Source organism: Sceloporus occidentalis, unplaced genomic scaffold (genome assembly GCF_023333645.1).
Source record: "Sceloporus occidentalis isolate IW3139 unplaced genomic scaffold, rSceOcc1.0.p SCAF_4, whole genome shotgun sequence".
NCBI classification, from domain to species: Eukaryota; Metazoa; Chordata; class Lepidosauria; order Squamata; family Phrynosomatidae; genus Sceloporus; species Sceloporus occidentalis.
This window is the reverse complement of record NW_028316984.1, coordinates 36,429,574-36,453,827: the sequence shown is the minus strand read 5'-3', so window position 1 is coordinate 36,453,827 and position 24,254 is coordinate 36,429,574. Positions and strand designations below refer to the sequence as shown.

At 40.3% G+C, this 24,254-nt stretch overlaps 1 protein-coding gene across 2 annotated transcripts in view; it reads right to left on the bottom strand.

Annotated features, from left to right (window-relative positions):
• The window catches only part of OLA1 (Obg like ATPase 1), a 114,786-nt gene that overhangs the window by 38,318 nt on the left and 52,214 nt on the right, over positions 1–24,254 (bottom strand). For both annotated transcript variants that reach the window (XM_089519726.1, XM_089519725.1), the window contains exons 5-7: positions 14,582–14,757; positions 4,519–4,599; positions 4,165–4,262 (exon numbers count right to left, since the gene is read on the bottom strand). In XM_089519726.1, the coding sequence (XP_089375852.1) occupies positions 4,165–4,262; positions 4,519–4,599; positions 14,582–14,757 (355 nt within the window). The remainder of the gene's footprint in view (positions 1–4,164; positions 4,263–4,518; positions 4,600–14,581; positions 14,758–24,254) is intronic.

Sequence of the window (24,254 nt, the reverse complement as noted above, 5' to 3'; positions counted from 1 at the left end):
CTTGTGCTTTATATCACTCATTCACTTTTTGAACTACAGACATTTTGCAGATTTGTTTCAACAGAAGATAAATAGTTGACTTCATGATTCCATTTCTTCATTCTTCAGTTTTGTCCCTTCCTTCCCCCCCCCCCCCCCCATCACATCCCAGCCAATGTGGACACAGACAACTGCAGAAATTCAGTGATATTTGGGGTTTTGTTATTGTTGTTGTTGTGTGCATTCAAGTCATTTTCGACTTTAGATGACTCTCAGGCAAACCTCTCATAGAGTGTTCATGGCAAGACTCTTTCAGACCCCTGAGACTAAGAGCAAGCGACTTGCCAAAGGTTACCCAGTAGGTTTCATGGCCAAATGGGGACTCAAACCCTGGTCTCCAGAGTCATAGTCCAATACTCAAACCACCACACCACAGTGGCTATGGGATATCAAAATTCTGCATTGCTTAATTCAGCACTACAGCAGCATGACAAGTAACTTCATGCATTTTGGTTTTCATCATCTGTGGCCTGGAAACTTCTACAGAAGGAAATCTTTTTTTAAAGGCTTTAAACTAGGTATATTAAAACACATTACCTTTGGACAACTAAAGATAACTGAAATATTCCTGAGATTTCATGGTCATTATGTACTGGAAATTTCACAATTCACGTGCCTATATCCCAGTCTAAATGGCACACAGCTCCCTTCAGTTGTGTTAAACCTGTGTAAGATTCAGATGTGAAAAGCCATTAATGACTTTGCCACCCTACATTAATCTACTACTCAATAACTGTATCAGAGAAGAATACTGAATTCTCTTTCTTCCAGAAAAGGTTAGCTCAAAAGTGCAAAGAATGAAATGACAAGATCGACTTCCTAAACTTACACATACAGGTATACCTAATTCACAGTTCACACTGTTATTTTCAAAGGGAGAACAAAAAACTAAAGAGATGCATGTCTAACACATGTAATCTTGTTTTAGACAATTCAGTATGTTTTTTTTTAAAGTACCTGTTGCATAAATGCTACCATAATTCAATCCTTTAGTAACACTGAAAGCATGGTGGTGCCCTGTATAGTTTAGGTGCTTAGATTTTACTTGGCAGCATTTTTATCATAAGGTAAAATTTATTTTATTTACAATACATGCAATTACAGAAAGAGTACTAGATTAAGAGTTGGTTCTTTACATATCTCTATAAAATGGTTTTTTTAAAGGGGCTTTCAATTATTTAACCATGTGTTTAAAGAAAAGTACATTGTATTTTAAAATGCTAAAGTAGATTCTAATATACATCATGATTAGTGTATCTGATCATAATATAAGTGCAATTAACACAGCAGCCATGTCAGTTTCCCATCAGGAACGAAGTCTTAATCATAAATCTGATGAATGAATGACTAATGGAACACTGCTAATACTAGTAAGTAGTTCCTTGGAGTCAATCCAGTTTTATACCTTTCAAAAGGTCAATACACCACAGAACTGCACAAAAGTCTCCTCATTCACACTGTTGTTGTTCTTTTGCTCTGAAAAATGGTACATTGCCATTTAATTGTTAGTATGTTTCTATCAGTAACTTAAACTGGGTGTTTTCTCATTCAGAAAGGATGATACACACAAAACCAAGATAGTCTTGCTTAGAAGCTTTTCAAGTTCTTCTTGTGTCCAAAGCCTTAAAATATATCCTTGATGCTGCTGTAAATATACAAGTCCGCTACAAAAAAAATCTATGAAAATATTTAGTGGCCCATTCTTCCTGAATTAATATCAACTTTTTTACAGAACTACCACTAATTTTGCCAAGAAATAAAATTTGTTAACTGAGCAAGGAGCTCAACTTTGGATCAGATTAAAAGAGTGAAAAACAACAAAATCAACAAAGGACTGAAAGAAATGACACGCACACACACACACACACACACACACACACACATTCTATTGATCTGCATCTGTTTGCACTGCCCTAACTGACCAAAGGTCAACCATTACACTCTACATAATATTTTTCTACTTTAATGGTATAAATGCAAAGAGATATTGCATAAGAAGAGGATTGAAAGATCAGCCACTCTGTCTGGATGAAGGAAAAAATGGTCATCATTCTGACTTCAGTAGATGACATTCCATATCACACAATGTTTCCCACTCATAAATACATGACAAATACTTCCTCAATCATTTTTTACGAGCAGGGATGCACAGGGGGTTGTCAATGGCTAGCTTGAGGGAAAATAGGAACAGCAGGCGGCAGAAACTGTACTGAAAATGGTTATGTGGTAAATTCTCTTCTGGAACATCACTCAGCTATCCCAGGCTTTGATCTTTCAGCTACAATTACACTAACGTCCACAAAACCTTAAAAAAGAAAGAAAGAAAGAAAGAAAGAAAGAAAGAAAGAAAGAAAGAAAGACCCACCCCCAGTTCTGTATGAACAGAGTAAGATTTTTACTATAATTTCATAATACATATAAATACAATATTTACAAATTAAAAATTGTAATATATATGCTAAGTTTTGCATTCTGTCATCACCACAAATGATCTCTCTCAAAAAAACATGGAGTGTCTGGCGACAGTTAAATCACAGACTGGCGTCTCCTGAGCAGCCTGTCTACCATTAAGGCCTGAGCAATGGTATTTACTGTACAATTAGAGGCAGTAAGTTCTACCTGTGATCAACCATACCAAGGTGTGATGATCCATACTCTGTAGCAGTAGAGAAATTTCTACAGTATCACTTAGTTTAGAATGCTAAATGTACTGCATTAAATTTATGTGAAATCTGAAAATTCCTTCCAAAACATACCATTTTGCAATCAACCAACTGTATCTTGAAAGTTTCCTGTGGATTACATATAATGTCAAGTGATCCAAGGAAGAGAAAGGGTTTTTGCTAAGACTGCATTCTGATCTGAAATTTGAAATGACTACTACTAGAGAAGCACAACTACATAGAATAACTAAAAAGCATAAATATAAATATACTCTAGCATTATGAAGAGAGTCATTTTTAGTTAAAATAATTTCACAGATTTTATTCTAATAACTTACTGGAGTTAGCCATCTGACATTAATTATTGATTTGGCTTCTAGTCTATGAATGTTTATTATTCAGTTTAAAGCCTTCACTCTTTGATATCATATGGAAATGAGAAGTTTTAATGGAAAATTGAAACCATGTGCATCTAAGTACTTAATGAAGTACAGGGGAAGTTAAAGGGTGTGTTTTTTGAAGAATTCTGATACACCATATTCTGGATACTTTTACAAAGCAAGAAGCAAATATAACAAATCTTAAATGTGTTTCACAGTGACATTTTTATGGGAAAAAAATAGCTAGTTTGAGATCAGTAAAGCTTAAAAGAACGAAAGCTTAGTGGATTTAATTTGTGTTTCTTTTTAATGAAATGGATTAAGTGACTCGATCCTAAAATGTTTTATCTCATTAATAACCTTTTCATGATGAGCTAATACAGCATTATTTTCAATCCTCAGATCTATACTGAATACTTGTGCTGAATACTTGTGCTCTGGGATCAGGACGCCTAGTGTCTGTCTGTGTGAAAGTCAGCTTTTGCAGCAGCCATTATATATGCACTGATGCATACAAAAGTATGAAACTTTCTGAACTCCATGTGAGTAATCTCCTACATGAGGTATTACAGCTTCTAAGCTTTAAGAACTGACACTCAAAGCTGAATTTTTAATTTTTTACAAATCATGTGGGACACATGTCCCTCCGCACACATATATGCAGTGTATTTATCTCCTTGTTCATGTCATATTAAGATACCTATTTCTTCTTCAACATTCAATAAAGAGAATAACGATGTAATCCCAACATGAATAAGGTCATGTTTCTAAAGTTCAATATTACTGAGTATGTATGAGTCTTTTTGGACAGCTGGCATTGTTGTCTTCAGTGCTATTTTATAAAAACTAACAAAAGGAAGGAAAGAAAATTGCTACTCAGTTTTGCATTCCAGTTTGTTTCAACTGCATTCCATTAGACAAGGTAATAAGTATTCTGCCAATATTAACATTAGGATTTACTTCAAGTATGGAGAAGGAAAAAATGTGCTAACCATTATTATTATTCTGACAAACACTAAGATCCCTTCAGAAGTATCATAATATCTTAAAGATTAAAATAAAGTTGAGTTCAGCAAACTCACCATTTGTTTTTCTTTCTAATGTAGTCTTTTTCAGAGAGGTTAACCAAGTAGATCATTGGTTTTGAAGTTAAAAACAAGTACTTGTTCAGCACATCAATCTAAAGGTATGGGGGAAAGTTCTGTTAACACATACACTACAAGAAACACACACTCAGTACTGTCATATTTTTAAAAAATTAAATCTGCTTAATCGCATGAAACGATATTGTTAAAAACTACCCATGTGGCTTGGATATTATGGTATTAATTTACTGGTGTTAAAATAAAATATAAATAAAGATCTGAGACACTTGGGGTGGTTTAATGGAAGGACAACATTACGTTTAATGGATGACGTAATAGTTATAAGCCTACCTCTTTGTCATTCCAATCATGATAGAAACGGACGGGCTTTTTTTCATCTATTACCCAGCTTCTGATTTTGCACATTATGTCCTATGCAAAATTAAAAGAAACAGAAAGATATTAGATATACCCAAATATATGTTAAACAGTCGTTTCATATGAGGAAGTATTTTTAGATAGGAAAATACTGGGCGCCTTCTCACTATACAAGTTGCATTTGGCACAGAACAGATGAAAATGGAATAACCCTTTCAGTAACTTCACTGAAACTACACACTGAATGAAAAATCCAATATATGAATTTAAAAACTGCTTTCCAAACTCCATATTGGCAGAGTAATTATGCATCCCATGGAAGAAACCATCTCACTGAAACAGGCTAGTGCGAGAAAGGAATATATGCAAACTATGACATGAGTGTTTTAAAAACAACTGTAGCAAGAGAAATTGAGTTGATTATTGATGATCCACCCATCAAGATATTAAATCAAACTGCCAAGGGCCTCAATATTCTACGTTAATTTTTTTTGTCAACACCTTCTCCTTTCCTCCAAAAATGAAACCTGCCAAAGCTTCCATTACACAATGGCAAGAGCCTTGCACTGGTGACCTCCAACCAGCTGCATTCACTTTCAGAACATCTCTCCCTGCAGGAAATCTAAAGGCCTTTTAGTTAGCAAGCTAGTGTGCATTCAGAAGGAGTAACTGCAGGAAGAGCCCAATGTGCTTTGTTTCTCTGGCCTTTCTTCACAGAAAGATTAATCATCTGTGAAATGGAAACGGCAAACAGCAAGTGACACAAACTGAACCCTTCAAGCCTTTCCTCATCAGTTTTGTGGTTCTGAATCTGAAAGCTGCGTGTGGCAAGGTTTGCCTTACAGGCAGGTGTTAATAAAAGGCTCTTAGGTCTGAAAGGTCAAACCCAGCTCTTCTAGAAGTAGTACATTTTAGTGTCATTTTTTGTCAGAGATAATTTATGGTCATGCTCTAAATATTGCATTTCACGAAAAGTTTCCACAAGCATGATATTCAACGGAAGAATTTATTATGAATTTCTAGTCACCAAATTTTTCTCTAAGGCAAGGAGAAAATCCAAGGTATTACCTTGTCAATAAATGGGTCAAACATTTATAAATATACAGCCTTAGTATTTATCATACTACAATTCCCAATCTTGCAATTGCTTCGGGGGGGGGGGGGGGGAGGAAGGCTCTTCTAAATCTTAGATCCTGATTTGTAACTCTCCAGGAATAGGACTCCCCACAGATTTTAACAAGAAAGGGGCAAGCTGAAAACTTTTAATGAAATATAACATGTTCTGCCTAAGAATAATCACTTTTACTCTCCCATAACTGATTTTCACTCATAAATGTTTTAAAAGTGGCTAATGTAACACCATTTCCTACAAGGAGAAGATCAAAGTGCTATATTACAAATGCATTATGATTAAAAAAGCACTGTGCAGCCTTGCTATTAAATGTTCTTTAAACCCTAAAAGGCTTCCCATAGATCTCACTTGGCACTGCATATACAACCTTTGACAAGTAATGTAGACCATTTTTATTCATTGCCTAAAATTGTAGGCAATTATGTGCGTCACACTGGCCACCTGCAAGTTCTGAATGCCTGCTCCAGTTGTCAGAGCTAAAAACTAATGTTGGAGGGGATTAATCTAGGGGGAGAGAGTCCTCTTTAATGGCTCCAGCAGGTGAAATGGCCCAGCTGGTTACTATGATGAGTGGCCAGAATAGCTTATGTAGAGACATGCAACAAGATTACACACTTTCAAAAAGAAGAAAAAAAACACAGAGTAGAACTATCTTATCATGGGGCCCCATCTATGTTTTGCACATCAGTTATTTACTCAATACTTCTCAAGTTTAATATGCATTTCAGTTTTCTAAGACTTTTTTTTTCATTACAAGAACAATTTTGCAAGCAATCCTGCTAGTGGAGGAATTTTAGATTGTTTTCTGGTTTTGAAATTAAAAGTTGGTTACAAATTTCAACTTTGAATATTAATATTTCAGAAAAGCCAAATGCTAATTTACTAATTTACTATATATCTGGATGGTAAAAATATTTAGGAATAAATACTCCTGGCTCTAGATTTGACAAAATAGTAACAAAAAAGAAATCTGACCTAAATACTTGGTTCTATCCTTCAATTATCCTTGCACAAACAAAATGTTTGCAAAGCTTTTCCATTCCTAGCCAAAGTGTTCAATTCCTATCAAATTGTATTAATGACAATACAAAAGAATATCCAAGACAGTCCTCTAATCTTGTGTACCTAAGATCATCCTTTTACAAACTAGAATGAGTGAAATTTTTTTTAGTACAATCTTTTAAAATCAGCTGAAAATATTCTCAATGGCTGCCCCTCAGTGGAACTCCTTTTCTCTGCAATCTTGTCAAAATCCTGACCTTAAGCAATTACTAGAATGTTTATAATACTTCCCTTGGCTTGTTTTCAATGAACAGAGGTAAACTGGCATGAAATTTTAAATTTTAATTTTACACTCTTTGAATATATTATTTACTCCCAGTCCAGGTAACACTGATTATGAAATAAACGCACACAGAAAAATCTGGATTCTTATCCTCACGTACTTAATTCATTATCATCTTCACAAACTTAGAATGTATTAGAACAATACTCCATCTAACTAGGCTAACACATGCACACCTAAGATTATTCTCTGAGAATTATGTGTTGTTTTTCAAAAGTGTTCAAAATAATCCTGATCAAGGAAACTAAGGACTGGTCTCCCACCTTATCCTACTTTCTTCTAAGAAAAACAATAATATATACAAGGACTACGGCATTGTACTAAGAGAATGGAAAGGTTGGGAAAGTTACCAGCAAACCTTCCCATATACTTGTTCATGATCTAGAAAGTCTCTGGCTATGTTCTGTGAGCTGCTGGGGTTTGTCTTATTCTTTTCATTTCAGCAGCCCTTTCCCCTCTCCATCTCAGCCCCCACACTATGCTCACTGAGACTGAAAAGCCATGCTTTAAAACCTTTGGAGAGAAAAAAACACACACCAAAAAACAATAAAGCCAACAGCATGTGCTCTGGAAACTTGCTGGACCATAGCCATTATGAGTGATTATGGTTTGCTGAAAAAGTAATGCACTGCAAATGGGCCGTTGCTTCTGGTTTTTCAGGCCAAAGAAGTGGATCAAAGAAAGGATTATATCAAATAAATTATTATTTGCTGATACAATAGGCCAGAGGTTTGAACTTAGTAAAATAATGAGAGAATAGTCTCCAAATTTAGAGAAATGCACAGCTGACCTTTTCACTACCATTCCAGTCAGGCAAGCAGTTTTAAAAAGCTGATTACCCCTTACAGTATTTCCCCTCCTTCTTCTGTCTCTAGGGCTGTGGTATGGTGTGGCTCCCTGAGTCTGTCTGTGCTGCCCTCACTCCTTCCAGCTTCTCTAGATTACCATACCTCTTACTTAAAAAGAAAAAAGAAAACGGTGGATTTTATTTCCTGGAAGCCTCTAGGAGTGGCAGATCCCCTTTTAGACAGGTTGTTGGACAGATACCTGCACAACATTTCTCAAAACCAGAAGGCAATTTTCAGACTCAGCTCTGGGCTGTATGTGGAGGTAAATATGGGCAGCCAGTGGAGTGATCTTAAGATCGGTGTTATATGGTCTCTTCTGGATGTAACCGGAGACCAGTCTGGCTGCCATGTTCTGAACTAAATGAAGTTTCCGGACCAAGCACGAGGGTAGCCCCATGTAGAATGCATTGCAGAAATCAAGGCGTGAGATTACTAGTGCATGTAATACAGTCTCAAGGTCCCTGACTTCCAGGAAAGGGCCCAGCTGGCCTATCAGTCGAAGCTGATAACAGGCACTCCTGACTGTCACATTCACCTGATTTGTCATGTGAAGCAATGAATCTAGGAGCACCCCAGACTGCAAACACAGTCCTTTGAGGAGAGTGTGACCCCTTCTAGGACTGGAGGTTGTATCCCGATGCCTGGGTTTGGAGCCGATACCATAAGTACTTCCGTTTTGTCTGGATTCAACTTCAATTTGTTTTCCCTCATCCAATCCATTACCGCTTTAAGACAATCATTGAGAGGCGAGACACCATCTGAAGTCAAAGATGAAGACCGAGACATGGATAAATATATCTGGGTGTCATCAGCGTACTGATAACACCCCGCCCCATGCCTCTGGATGATCTCTCCTAGCGCCTTCATGTAAATATTGCAAAGCATTGGGGACAGGATGGCGCCTTGTGGGACGCCACAATTAAGCTCCTTCCTTGCTGAGCAACTGTCCCAAAGCACCACCTTCTGGAATCTGTCCAAGAGGAAGGAACAGAACCATTGAAGCGCAGTGCCTCCTATTCCTAACTTTCTCAGACGATTCAAGAGGATGTCATGATCTATAGTGTCAAATGTCGCTGAGAGGTCCAGTAGCACCAACAGGGTCACACTACCCCTGTTGATGCCCAGACGAAGGTCATCAGCCAGAGCAAGCATGGCAGTCCCCACCCCAAATCATAAGGCTTCAGTTTAAGAAATATACATATCAATACCCAAAAGTACAAACAATTAACCATAACATAATACAAACAACAATTAAGAGAAGCAAACCAAGAGGAGGAGTATGTAAAGAGAGTCTCACGTCTCGATCGAGCCACTGACAGGCAATCCCCTCTAGGGTTGCAGGGATGAGCATTATTGGCATAAATTGTGGGGGATAAGATTTCAGTAATCAAAGATAGAAGAAGAGAAGGTGAATTGGAGGATATGAGGATACCCATCTAAAAGATGAGAGGAACTAATTAACAAAAGGGGATGTTAAGATATTACCATATATGAAGGTAACATGGACACCCCAGGCTAGCCAGCCAAGGTACCAGAGGAGTGAGAGCAGCACTCTCACACACCTACTGCTCCCCTCCCCAAGCCCCAGGCACCGCAGGCAAACCAGCCAAGGCACTGGAGCCGAGACAGGAGGGGCACGCACGCACCCCCCTAACCAGCTCACTGTCCCCCAAGGGGAAAAGCCTGGGAAGAAGAAGGGGAGTGCGCACATGCAGCAACAAACTCACAAATAATCAAAGCTGAGAAATGCAATACCCAATTGCACATTCAAACAAGAAAATGGTGATACATTAATAGTAGTGCTAGAATGGGAAAGTTGCAAGTTTGCATTCAGGGGAGCGAAGGAGGGAATGATGGCACTCCAGTAATAGTTTTATAGCAAGGAGTGGGTGGGAGAGGATTATGTAGGTATAAAGAGAGTTACAACAATAAAAGTGAAGTTATTTGCCTGCAAAAGGTCATCTTGCAAATGGAGAGCAAGAGTTCTGGACAAGGAAACTCTTACTCTTAAACATGGTGGCTATTAGTTGTAAGGATTCAGGCAGGAAAACAAGAGAAGAAGGAGAAAGACAATATGGCGGGGGTGAGGGAGAATAAAGTTGTGAAGAATACTTCAGAAAGATACCAGATGTTAGAGCAAGGGGAGGAGTGGGAAAGGATTGAGGCAGAGTGAGAATTAAAACAATGAAAGTGAAATTTAGAGTGAGGCGATTTGCTTGCAGAAAGCCATTTTGCAAATGTAGAACAATTAATAGTTGTGGACAAGGAGACTATTTCCTTCAAAGATGGCTGTTGTCAGTCATTAGGATTAAGGTGGGAAAACAAGAGAAGAGGGAGAAAGACAAGATGGCGGGGGGGGGGGGGCGTGAAGAAGAATAGATGAGAAAGACACCAGAAGTTAGAGCAAGGCAAGTTACACTTAACCATTCATTTTATGATGTCAAAAAAGTCAGGGAAGATGGCTTCTGTGCTGGAAGGTGGTTACAGTCAGTTTGCTTGTGTGGCTTTCACCTGTGCAGAGTCACCAAGCTGCTTGTGTTTTCTCTGTCTTGCTGGCATCCATGGTTCAACCACTTGTCCGGATTTGGGTGCAGCTGAAGAGGAGACATTGTTCTTCACCTCTTTCTCAAGGTCTTGGGGCACTTTAATGTCTAAGGCTTCACATATGTGAAGAAGCTGAGTTTTAGTTGAGGGAGTGATGACAGAGCCATTATAAAAGATCTTTAGTTTAAAAGGGAAGCTCCATTTGTATTTTATGCTTGCTTGTTGGAGCAGAGAGGTGAAGAGTTTAAAATCATGGCATTTCCTACTTCCATGGTGGAAACCAGGTAGGCAAGGTTCAGGGTACTGGAAAGCTTCTTCAGTACTTGCACCTTTTCAGATAATGTGCAAAACATATAGTAATTATGTCTCTGGGGGGGAGCACCTTGTCTCCAGTTGAGAGCCGATGTCTGATGTGATCTTTCTATATCAGCCGAACGGAGACCAGGACCTGAGCAGGTGTTATTCAGCCAGGTAAGGAGGAATGATATCATATTTTTATGCTCCTCCTGTTCTGGAATCCTGGGAATTCCAATATTTAAGCATCTATTCCTGCCCTCCAAATTCTGCACTTTGTTTGTAGTACTTTGCATTTCTGTACCACTTCACAGTGAACAAAGCACTCTCTAAGTGGTTTACAATGTGTTGCCCAACTACCCCCAACAAGCTGGGTACTCATTTGACCAACTTACGAAAGGATGGAAGGCTGAGTCAACCTGGAGCCCTGGGACTGAACTCACAACATTCTGGCTGCAGTACCGTAATTTAACCACTGTGCCACCAGGAAGGGCTTGAAAGCTTCAGCTATAGCTATGCCACAGAGAGGTAATGAATGTTCTGTTTCCTAAAGAACGCTGTTCCTTTTAGCAGAAAAGTTGTCTGCTAGCAGAATAAGATGGAGTCAGGTCCATCAAGCATCTACTTAGAGGTCAGTTCCTCTCACAGCTGCTTTAGACATGCTTTGAATTTAAAAATTAGAGATGTGAAGGACTGGGGAAGGACAGAAAAATCCAGGGGGGAATCTCCAAAAGCATCCCCAGCACTGGGAAAAATTAGATTATGAAATATTTAATTTTAGAATGATGAATAAAATGTTGAAGAAAATGTGTTCATATACTTATTCCCATCCAAATGATATTCAAAAACTATACAACAGGAGGAGTTTTATGTAAGATTACCTATATACTAATCTATAAGTCTAAAAAATTATGCCCAAAAATTGACCCTAAAATCCCAGGTTGACTTATTTATGGGTCAGTATGGTAATATGATAGCAGCTCTTTCAGATTTCCCCATGGAGAGAGAGTTTCTTTTTCTCTTGAGCCAAGTAGAAAGAGTCCTGGGTGATTAATTGCTGTTAAACAAGCAAATAGAGTCTGTCTCCTGCCCACACTGGCTGCCAGTGTCTCGCGAGTAAAGGGTGAAAGCAAAGTTGAAAAGCTGAAGCAAAAAACCTCAGTCTCTCTTGCTCTGCGCACACACACACACACACACACACACACACACACACTGAATGAGCCTCCAAGTTTTACCCCCGACTTATCCACAGGTCATGGCAAAATCACTAATTTTGGCCAAAAAAACTGATACCAGACACTATGAAGAACCAGAGGAGCCAAAATCATTTTGTTTGCAGTACTAAGATTGATGCCCCCCCCCTTTTTTTTTTAGTCCTAAACTGACAAAGCTCAAGAGGTGCCTATACTTTTTAACATCTACATGAAATCTCTGGGAGAGGTTATTCCAGGTTTGGGTGGCAGGTGTCACTGGTATGCTGATGATACCCAGTCCTATTACAGTACTTCTTTCCACCTAATTCCTAGGAAGTCATTCCTGTGGTAAACTGGTGCCTGGCCCAGTTTAAAGGCCCAGGATTAAGCAGTGCCCAGGAGCGCTTTTGCCTGTTCCAAGAGAAGTCGTATCTGGCCATGGTAGTACATCTCTTGGTTACATCCCATCTGGATTAGTGTAATGTAACTCCCATGTGGGGTTGCCTTTGAAAAGTGCTGGTCCAAAGAGCTGCAGCCAGGTTGTTAACTAGGGATAGCTACAGCACACTACTCCTTTGTTGCAACAGTTCCACTGGCTTCCTGTCTGTTTCTGGACACAAAACTCAACCCAAAATGTAGGACATTTAAGGTCCTCCATTTTTCTTAAATGTCCTACATTTTGGGCTGAGTTTTGTCCTGCAGTTGTCCTACAGTTTGGTCTAGATTTTGTCCTACATTTTGTCTCAGGTTTTAGTGAACAATTATAACAACCCTACCTATAAAGCCCTACACTGCTTGGGTCCAGGTTATTTGAAGGACTGCATGTCGTACTCTATGATTGTCCTCCTGGTGGGGACTCCCACTCACAGGCATGGAGCATGACAAACTGCTCCTGTAGTCAAGTAAGGCAGGTGGCTGTGAAGAGTAGGGGCTGGATGGGAGCCAAGGACAGGAGAAAGCAACTTGGAGTGGGCAGCCATCGAAGTGTTGAGAGATTTGGGGACCCAGCAGCAGGGACATAGCCGGGGGGGGGGTTCTTGGGGTCTGGACCCCCCCCCCCCTTCCATTAGAAAAATGAATGGTGTGTGCTGCTGCACCACCGCACTCAAGCCCCATTATAGTGGTGGCACTTAGTCTGGACCCCCCCCCCCTTCCTAAAATCCTAGCTACGTCCCTGCCAGCAGAACCAGCTTCTAAGAGGTCCCATTTTTCTGCCCCCCACCAAGCACTATCACATGTACACTTGTTCTCTCTCACACTCAGTCACACTGTTTCTCTCATTCTTTTCTTTCACATGCTCACTCTTGCAGGGGTTCGTTCACTCTAATTCTCTTACAGGTTCTACAAATGATTCCTTTATCTCTTTGTGATAAACATAACCTTCTCTCTCACTCACATGCACACAAACACACACAAACTTTGCTGCACGTTTTCTCTTCCTTGCTTTCTCCCTCACACCTTTTTAGCCAGTTAATTCTTACACATACTCTCTCTCAAGTCATGGGATCTCTCACTCCCTCACTGATTCACACACATTCTCAAACTCTCTCACATGCTATTGCTATCTCACACACATATTGTGAGACTCTCTCTCTCACACACAGTAACATATGCATTAATTTTCTCAGACACCGTTGCTACCTACTTCAGTGTGTGACTTTCTCAGACACACTAATTCTCTCTTATACACACTCAACAATGCTTTTTCTAACTCTCTCTACCTCGGATATGTTCATTCACACAGTTTCACACACAAATTCTACACACAAAACTACAGATCCCAGAATTCCATAGGATGAAGCCATGGCAGTTAGTCTGGTGTAAAACTACATTATTTCTCCAGTGCAAGCACAGCCCATGTAGTACCAAATAAAGCAGAATAAACTATGTTCCAAACTGATTTATGTGCACTTCTAGTAACTAACGTTAGAGATAATGGTAAATCAAAGTAAAGATTTTCCATAGTAAGGAAAGAAAGGCCAGAAAATTCAATTTTACCTACATTTTGAAAGGATCACTATTGTTTTTTACATGCCTTTAGTGTACTGCTGTCAGTGTCCAAAGTGAAATATTTCCAAGCAGAGGCCTAGTTGTTCTCATCAAAGGCTTTAAAAAAAAAACTAAACAGTATACACATGTATACATGTCCATCAAATCAGAAAAAATACATATACTCAGTTGTATTAAGAGAAACATGAACATAAAGATGCTTCTACAAGGCAATTTCCTCCCACATCCCACACTGCACTCCTGCACCTCCCTCCCCCTTGAAACATAATGGTAAACAATCCAATACACTGTACTACTGAAGTTTGGGTACTGATTTTGTGTGACTTTTAAATATTTTAATTTCTGGAAAGATATATAGATAAGCAGATCCTACACGCTGCCTAGTTAACCACATTTGTTGGCACTTCGCCTGCTAAACTTGTATATCACGTCATTTTTAACAGCAATCTATTTTATGCGATCACCCTTAAATAAGCAACTAAAATGGAATAGCTAATTCACTGCAATGCAGTACATACTAATGCAATAAATATAGGATAAAAAGTTGAGGTGAGACTAGCTAGATTTTCACAGTGGCAGTAAAAACTACTGCTAATAAATAGTTGCTCCTGTTTAAAATCAAGTCTAGGCTGGATCAATGTTTTTAAAAATTGAAGGTATTCTTACTTACATATTCAGGTTTTAATTTCTTGTCACCTCCTCGTACAGCCACTTTTTCTAGTTTGTCTATAATAGGCATGATCATTTCCTCATCTTTTAGCCTAAGTTCTTCATGTATTATTTCAATGTCGCGAACTGGTTCAACACTTCCTTCAATGTGTGTGATATCATCATCATCAAATGATCCTTTGGGGGGAGCAAAATCCACATGTTAGGCAGAATCTTCAGTTGAAAGAAATATACATTACCTGAAGTATCTAAGATCACAAAAGATGCCGTAATAGAGATAAAAAGCAAATGAAACATAATCTATTGGCCATAAGCACAAGGGCAAAGCAAAGCTTAATTAGAAGCATTTAAGTGCTTTTTCTAAATCTGAAATCTGTCAGAAGTGGCCAAATAAAAATATCTTTATATACCACTTAATGGAAATAATGGTTCAGAATAATACAGGACATTTTAAACCACTCATTAGATTCAGCAAACATTAAAATTAAAATGAAGTTTATGTCAAAGAATGCTGAAGTTTCTATACTATAGTAATGGGTTTCCAAGGGAAACCAGATTTACAAAAAAAAAAAAAAAAAAGGGGGGGGGGGGAGATAGGCCTGAAATCATCTGGCAGACCTCTTCTCTGCTTCAAACTACTTTATCACTATGGTTCTGACGGTGATTAGATAATGAACCACTCAGACACACAATTTACACAGCAGCTAATTTCATCGGTCTGATTTGAGGGTATGGTTTTTAGGGGGCCATCAAAGAAGCAGATGAAGGTGCATTTGTCATATATGAGTGACAACCATTCACACTATCTCAACAAAATGGTGCTGGCCCTTATTAGAAACACATGCTATTATCACATATTTAAAGTGCAGCTGAAGCCATAATTTCAAATTGCCAACTAGAAACATAAGGGTAAACAACCAGATATTACTGAAGCATGTGTACTGACTTTATGCCCCTCTGAAGACATAATGCGGCAACATAATTCAACTGGGATACTCTAGAGTTATCGATAAAGAAAATCATGAAAACAAATATTTCTTAATAGCAGACTAAAATTTGTGAAATAAATTTCACTCACTCTTTAAAACAGACCCTACTATCTTCAGGAGTAATGCCTTAAACATATTACTGGTATCAATAATAACATTTTTGTGCTGTCAAAAAGGTTAGTATGTTATCGCTAGTTATCTAACTTTCCACCAGTGGTGTAGTTGTTAGAGAGTAATGGACTGAGACTAAGGAGTAATGTGTTCTGGTCTCAGCTAAGACATAAATCTCATTGGGTGACATTAGGACAGTCACTTGAATACTTTCAAGTCTTTAGGTATTTTTAGCAAAATGATGTCCAACTGGAACCCATTATGTTTTTGACATTTTCTCTCCCCTGATGACAATCTGAAGCTAACTACTGGAATAAACACTTCCTTTCTCTCTCTCTCTTTCTCTCTCTCTCTAATCCATTCCTGCCTGACAAACAACATGTACAGTAGGCCCTCGGTATACGCAGGGGATTCGTTCGGGACACACATACCCAGGCATACCAAAATCCGCGGATGCTCAAGTCCCATTTTGGGGCCCAGAGGCTTTGTCCCAACTGCTGGGCCTGGGGACAGAGCTCCAAAACCCAACCCTAGCCCCAGCTCCCTTGGACCCTCGTTGGCCAGCGGGAGCCAGCACCAGGGCCGAGGCTTGAGTTTTGGAGCCCAGAGGATCCATGCTGGCTGCTAGGCCTGGGAACGGGGCTCTGAGACTCAGGCCTCAGCCCTGATCCCAGCCCCGTCCCCGTCTCTGGTTCCAGCAGACTCTACCCCCACAGCCAAGTCAGGGCAGAAGCCTTGGAAGGAGCAGGGAAGGAGAGAAGGCGAGGGGAAGAGGGGAAGGAACAAGGGAGGGAGGGAAGGAAAAAAGAAGGGCGAGAAGGGAGGAGGGAAGAAAGGAAGGAAGAAAGTAGAGGGGAGGGACGTTTGTCCCCAATGGTGGTACAGCTGTGTGCGCTATCACTGGGGACAATATGGGCTTGTCATCCGCGGATGCTCAAATTCACGGATGGCAAATCCATGTATAAGGGGGCCAACTGTATTACTTTTTTTGCAGATTATTTCTAACAAATTTTCATTCTTCATCCATTCCTTCCATTGGCCACTAACTCTTTTTCATGCACATTTGAAATTCTGATCAGTTCTGATCTTGAACACTTTTTGTGTCCCTCCAATCCCATTTTAGACACAGAAAATCTGTGGTCTGCCAGATCACTGTATTGCACCTTCATCACCTCTCATCAGAGGCCATGCTATTCAGAGATGATTTATTTATTTATTTAAGACAGCTATTTATCACCTTCCAACCCATCCATTTAAAGAGGGGGAAAGTAGAACCAAAAGTCATTACCATTAATACTACAGAGAACTAATAACAGGTCTCTAAGCACTACCTTGACCATGAAATATGTTTTACTTTTGTTTCTGTGTATTTTTTTAATTCCTGTCTTGTATTCTGTTTGTATGTTGTTCTTGTTTGTTATTAAAAAAGCAAAAACCTTTCAATCAAGCAGGGCAATGTATAATAGGTAAAAACTTTTAAATGGTTTTGTTTGTTTTTAATTGTATTTGAAATTTTAAAACAGTTTAAAAATGAAATTAAAAGTAGCCAGAGTGGCTATACACATGACTTTTACTGTACACCAGAAACATGGGAGGGATGTGGGTTGTGCACACTTAAGTAATTTCATAAATTCATGCCATCAGCTGTGTAAAGTATTGGTATAGGCTGCGATTATCTACTTCACAGATTGGATCAGTTATTTGGGTGAGTGGAGTGGATTATGGGATTTGAATCCAACCTTTTGAGGGCCACAGATTCCCCAATCTATTAACCTACTATAGATTAGAACCTTATTTTCTTATGATTAAATGCCATTGAGAGAGCCACTGTGGTGTAGTGGTTTGAGTACTGGACTACGATTCTGGAGACCAGGGTTCGATTCCCTGCTCAGCATGGAAACCTGCTGGGTGACCTTGTGCAAGTCACACACTCTCAGCTCCAGAAAACTCCCTGAAAGATGTGCCTTAGGGTCACCATAAAACAACTTGAAAGCACGCAACAACAACAAATGCTGTTTAACATGATGGGACACTGAGTAAGATCAAAAAAATGTTAAACCACACCCCAAATCCTATTTCATGTACTCTTGCTTTCTTTTGCTTAAATCTAGTTTTCCTTTTCTACTTTTATCACCACAACTTCTCATTTACTTCTATACCGGCAACCTTCATTCCACCTTTGCCATATTTTCCCCTGCTTTAAACATTTGTATTTTACTTGCTTTCCTTTCCCATTCCTATGCTTGTTGTTGCTGCCGTTGTTCTTGTGTACCTTTAAATAATTTCTGATTTAAGGCCACTCTAAGGTCACCCTGTCATGGAGCTTTCTTGGCAGAATTTGTTCAGAGGGATTTTCTCTTGCCATCCTCTGAGGTTTACATGTAAACATTTAATTATGAGTTAAAGAATTCTAATTCATACCTCCCAATATATTTCAACCATTGCGTACTCATGAAGCCTGACTCCTAGACTAGCAGTTGCTGTTTATAATAAAAGCCATGAGGACCTATCAACTCCAGGGCAATCCACACAAGCCCACTTCTAACTGACTGAAAGTAAGCTAGACAGCATAATATACACCCGTGATGGAAACCTATGCCACGCGTGCCGGAAGTGACACTCCGGGCCGTTTCGCCAGGCATGGGTACCAGGGAAAGGAGAAATAGGCTATTCCTCCTTCTCCCTGCCATTTTCGGACCTCCCACTGTCTCTAGGAGACAGCGGGAAGGCAGAAAATGGCACTGGAGAGAAGGAGCCAGAGGCGCGCGTGCATGGCTTCTTCTCCCAGCCTTCGGTTGCCTATTGGAGACAACTGGAGGCTGGGAAAGGGTTGGGGGGAGGCAGAGCGACCGGCGCATGCCAGTTGCTCCTCCCCAGAGACCTTTCTCAGCCTCCGTCTCCAGAAAGACAGCTGGCGGCAGGGAAAGGTCCCTGAGGAGGAGCAGTGCCGGCGTGCTGGGTCCTGGGCTCCATCGCGGCCCTTGCAGCCCCAGACCTCCCTCCGGAGAGAAAGATCTGGGGCTGCAAAGGCAGTGGAGGAGCCCAGGATGGCGGCGTGCCCAAGCCCCTTCCTTTGGCTTCCCTTCCCTTCGGCCGAACGGGCCCCTTGGAGCCCGTTTGGCCGAAGAAAGGGGCCGAAGGGAAGGGCCTGGGACGGATGCCCAAGCCCCTTCCCTTCAGCTTCCTTTCCCTTCAGCCGAACAGGCCCCTTGGAACCCATTCGGCTGGAGGAAGGGACTGAGGAGGAGAGGGTGGGCGTACGCCGCCTCCTCCCCACAGGGCTTTGTTAGACCTGAGGTGTCCTTCGGAGGACACCTTAAGTCTGGCAAAGCCCTTCAGAAAGGACAGGGGCCGCACACCTGTTGCTCCTGCCCCTCACGGGCCCTTACTGGTCCCCAGGAGACAGCTGGAGGCCAAGGAAGGGCAGGAGGAGCAGGTGCACGCCTGTCACCCCCTCTCCCAATTCCCCCCCCCCTTCTAGCTGTCTCTCAGACAGCTGGAGGCTGGGAAAGGGTGCAGGGAAAGACCCACCCCCAGAGGGTGGAAGCTCCGCCCCGGGCACGGTGAACCAAAAATGTTCGCCATCACTGATCTACACTGTCCAGCAATGTGCCAGCATGTCTAGCAATTTGGTGCAGCAAAGATAATCATGGGGGTAAGTTGAAATAGTGGTGACCAGACAGTTGCCCTTTTCAAAAGGGTGTCCAAGAAGTAACGTATCAAAGCATGAAAAAACTTATGCAGGCAGCACTTGACCTGTAGGAAGAAGGGATAAACTCTTGAAAAGACTCCATAAAAGCAGAGGTGGTTTAAAAAGGCTGTTTAACCATGATAATTTGGTTGCTTACAGGACATCTTGACTTCCAGCCAGGGAGTCTTAGTGGCTTGCTCTTCAAATTTTTCAGTCTTACTGATCAATCTTTAAGAAGGAGAATTACTGTATTTTCTGGCATATAAGATGACTGGGCATATAAGACGACCCCCAACTTTTCCAGTTAAACTATAGAGTTTGGGATATACTTGCCATATAAGACTACCCCTCATCCAATGCACACCAAATAAACATTTAACAAAATCAGGTTTCATTTCAACATGGTAATTTTAATTCAAATGCTTATGACATGCAGGTACTTAGCAGGAAAACTTGTTGTATACAAAGCCTGCTTGGATTGGTCAGCTCTCCCTGACTGCCCAGCCCTCCTTGTCTCCAAGATTTTCTTCTACCGTACTTGTACAGCACCGCCCTTGCTGCTTTCATATGGTCACCACATATGGAGAGTATGTGGCCACGGCCGTTTTTGAGCTCCCCCCACCATATGCAGTGACCACAGATTCTCCAGTCCGGCTCGGAAGTTTCAGCCCTATAAGATGACACCCGGCGTATAAGACGACCCCCGACTTTTGAGAAAATTTTCCTGGGTTAAAAAGTAGTCTTATACGCCAGAAAATACAGTATGTATATGATTAGGTCTTTCAATTCATCACTGGTGGTATTCACACAAAAGTGTATGTTCAGCATAACCTAGGTCCAAAACACACTGCAGAAATAATCCAGTTTGAGACCGCTTCAACTGCCCTGGCTCAGTGCTAGGGAATTCTGGGAAATGTAGTTTTGTGAAACATTTAAGCCTTCTCTGTCAGAGTGCTCTTGTGCCACAACAAACTACAATTCCCAGGATTCCCTAGCACTGAGCCAGGGCAGTTAAAATGGTTTCAAGATGGATTATTTCTGCAGTGGGTTTTGGACCCCAGTTAACCCATACAATCACACAACTTGGACTTATTTTCCTTCCCCATTGATTGTAGATTATAAACCAGAGGACAGGGAAATGTCTAATTAACAATTGTAAACTGATCTGAGAGCCTTTTGGCTGAAGAGTGCGGTATAAATACTCCAAATAAACTAATAAACTAATAATGGCACAAAACAATAATTGCTGCTTCAGACAATAAGATGTCTTTTTCACATTTTGCAACAGAGTGCACATGTGTGGTGCACACAGCTGCAGTACAAGTGTCTTCGAGGGGTTAACTGCCCCCACAGAACAAAAGAGGCACTTTAATGCCTACACAGCTGTTTGCCTCATAAGCCACATTTTCTAATGTCTTACAGAATTACGGTACGTTACATTTATCAAGATTGTGCCCTTTCTCTCTGTGTGTGTTTATGCCTTCATGTCACCTGTCAACGTATGGCAACCCCATGAATTTCACACAGTTTTCATAGGCAAGGAAGACTCAAAGGTGGTTTTCAAGCTCCTTCCTCTAAAATATAGGCTACACCGCTATCCACTAAAATCAGTGGGACATAGACATGGGAAGGCCAACCACCACCACTCCCCATCAGAAAAAATAAAGAAAGAAATACAATGTTTTTTCAGAATTATTTCTTTCAAATCCTTTATTTTTGGGGGGAAATGAAAATAGCAAAAAGAAATCCTGGAAAATTGATTATAGAATACAGTGGAGCCTCCGCATACGTGGTCTTTTTATAGGTGGCATAGGCGCTCAAAGCCACCGGCGTGCGCGGGGTGGAGCGTCCCGTCCCATTCAATTGAATGGGCGCACGCACCCGTTGCGCCTCGTGCGCCGCTGCGCCACCGTGCACGAGCCCCATTGTTTACAATGGGGCTCGAGCATAGGCGGAAATCGCCATACGCGGTGGGATCCGGAACGGATCCCCCGCATATGGCGAGGTTCCACTGTATATTATTTTAGAAGGATTAATAAAATGTTTAACACAAGGTGTTCATGTATTTATTGCCCCAAAATGATTTCTAAAATCTGCAACAGGAAGACTTTTATCAGTATAATAGTATCAGAGCATTGCAATTCCTGTTCCTGGTTTCCATTCCTCAGTTCTTTTTATGGGAATGAGTGCTTTATGTCTGCTTGACACTGTGGAGAAGTGGACAAAACAAAACAATTTCCTCTGTTTTACCAACATTGATGGTTGCTTCTATTTTTATTGCTTTCTACCTTTTATTGCTTTTCTGAGAAAAAACCAAAGATTTTTCTTATAGTTCAGGTATTCTTTGTATTTCAGAACCTTGCAGCTCCATTTGTAATAAAATATAAACATTTACTTTTACTTTTAATATTCCAAACATGAAAACTGTATACAAATAAAATTATACAACTTTATGTTTTTAAAGTAACCAAGCAATCAGCAAACAGTGCTAATTCAACTTTCTAGATAAATGTTTTTCTCCCCATGGCTTCAAAATTTTGGCAAATGTTACATCTGCAGTGGGCCACACTTCAAAGTTAACAATTCGAATGGTGATGCCAGGCTATAACCATTCGAATAGGCCACAGCTTGCCCCCCAATCAAAGCTGGTAGATGGCACTCCACCCCATAGATGTCATCTGAGCGTCCAGTGAAGTATCCTGGGATAACTCCAAATTAGGCATCTGCCCCTTCAGTTTGAGTGTGATGCACTCCAACACATACTCAGATGGGCCAATACAGACTCAGATGAGTACTAAACTTTTGAACTCAACCTGTTTACTGATTTTCAGCCAGTCCACTACTAGTCTGACACTAGTTGAGCATATCAAGTGCCACATCTGCTTAAACTGAAAGGAGTTGAATGTCATCAGCATACTGATGACACTGGCTCCCCAAATTCTAAATGACCCCATTGAACACTTTCAAGTAGTTTCTGAAAAGCATCATGAAAACGCCTCAAGTTAAGTCAATCCAGTATATTCAGTGCAGGTGGATAAGCACTGCTGATGACATAATCACATAAGCCAAGGGAAGAATGGTCTTGGCTTCTCTGCCAGGGAAAATTGGAATCTCTGCATAGGATTTCAGGACATAGCATTTAATAAACTAAAGATGAGCTCCATAACATAATACAGTCCACCCTCCCCATATGTGGGATATCCTTCAGACCCCCCCCCCCCACACACAATGTATGGGAGAAAGAGCGTATGCTCAAGCCCCATTATTTCTGCCGGGGCTTGCCTTCTGTGTAAACTCAAAGCTGCAGAGGGCAAGCCCGCCTATAAAGAGGGCCGACTGTAGTACTACTAAAGTGCTATAAAAGGATTGAAGCATTTTTTTTTCATTTAACTTCTCTGAAGTCTTAGTGTCCTCCTTTATACTCCTTTTCTAGTTTTGTCATCCAGCAGTGAAATTTCTTGCATCACTTTTTCTGCTTCTGACATATTTAACTGCTCCGACATATACGGCTTGTGTCCAAGCTATTTGAAAGACTGTATGTCCCTTTATGAGCCCCCAGATTATTGAGATCACCTGGAGAGGCCTTTCTCTCTCTCCTGTCACCCTCTCAGGTGCGTTTGGTGGGAACAAGAGGGCCTTCTCTGTGGCAGCTCTAAAGCTTTGGAACTCCCTCCCTAGAGAGGCCAGGATTGCACCATCCTTACTATCCATCCGATACCAGGTAAAGACATTCCTGTGCAGTCAGGCCTTTTAAGCTGAGGAGGACTGGGTTTTCAATGCTGGGCTATAAAAAATTTAATGGTTTGTATTTTAACATGTTATATTTCAATTTATAACTGTTTAAATTCTTTAAATTGTTTAATTGTTTTTTAATTTTTATATTTATATATTTTAATATTGTATTGTTTTTAAATTGCATTGTTTTATACTTGTTGTTCATCGCCTTGTTGTTCATCCCTTTCTTGGCAAGTTTTGAGTCCCTGTATTGGGAGAAAGTCAGGATATAAGATAATAATAATAATAATAATAACAACAACAACAACAACAATAATTTAAACACTTTTAATTCCTTTCAACTTTTGAGCTTTGATCAATGGCAAAGTGCAAAGACATAAAAGAGAACAGGAAGGTGTTTTGCTTCTATACTGTTGAACACCCGCACAATGTAATTGACACACCCATAGATAGATAACTTATTTATATACTGACAGTATTAATGGTGTCTTTTCAGATGTATGCCCCTTGCAAGGCAGCATATAAAATAGATACATAAAATCCCTGGTGCACCATCACATTAGCACAAAATATAGCACTATGGCACCACAGACCTGAACACAGACATAAGTTTTCAATATTTGATGTGGAGATAACTCAAAAAGTCTTACTCTTGGAACATTAGATTCTATTTCTATCTGGAAAACATCCAGGCTTAACTCTTCACAATCCCTTTCCCACTGAAAACTAGAAATATTTGGTTCAGGATTTATCAAGCTCATATCCTATAAAAGAGGTAAAAAAGGATCAAGATTCTACTATAACTTTGAATGGAAAGTTTGGGTTGTTTCTCTCCTACTGACTATCCTGTCAGAGAAATGTGCTGGTGAACGCATTGTACCAATGTATCTAGAAATCATTATACAGTAATTTCATCTGTATCTTTTGTTTTCAGCACAAGTAAATCATTGTCATCCCATAATCTTGCCTCCCCATGTTACTTTTGCTGTGGTAATTTTTCACTCTTTGCAATGAATTAATGAGGAAAGTGGCTTAATTATGAAGGAGTGACATCCTACAAAAATACTTTTTACAGCCAAATTTGAATCAGAGATAGGGATGGAAATCTAAGAAGATAAGGAGTGGGGCAAACTGAGGCAATATTCTGC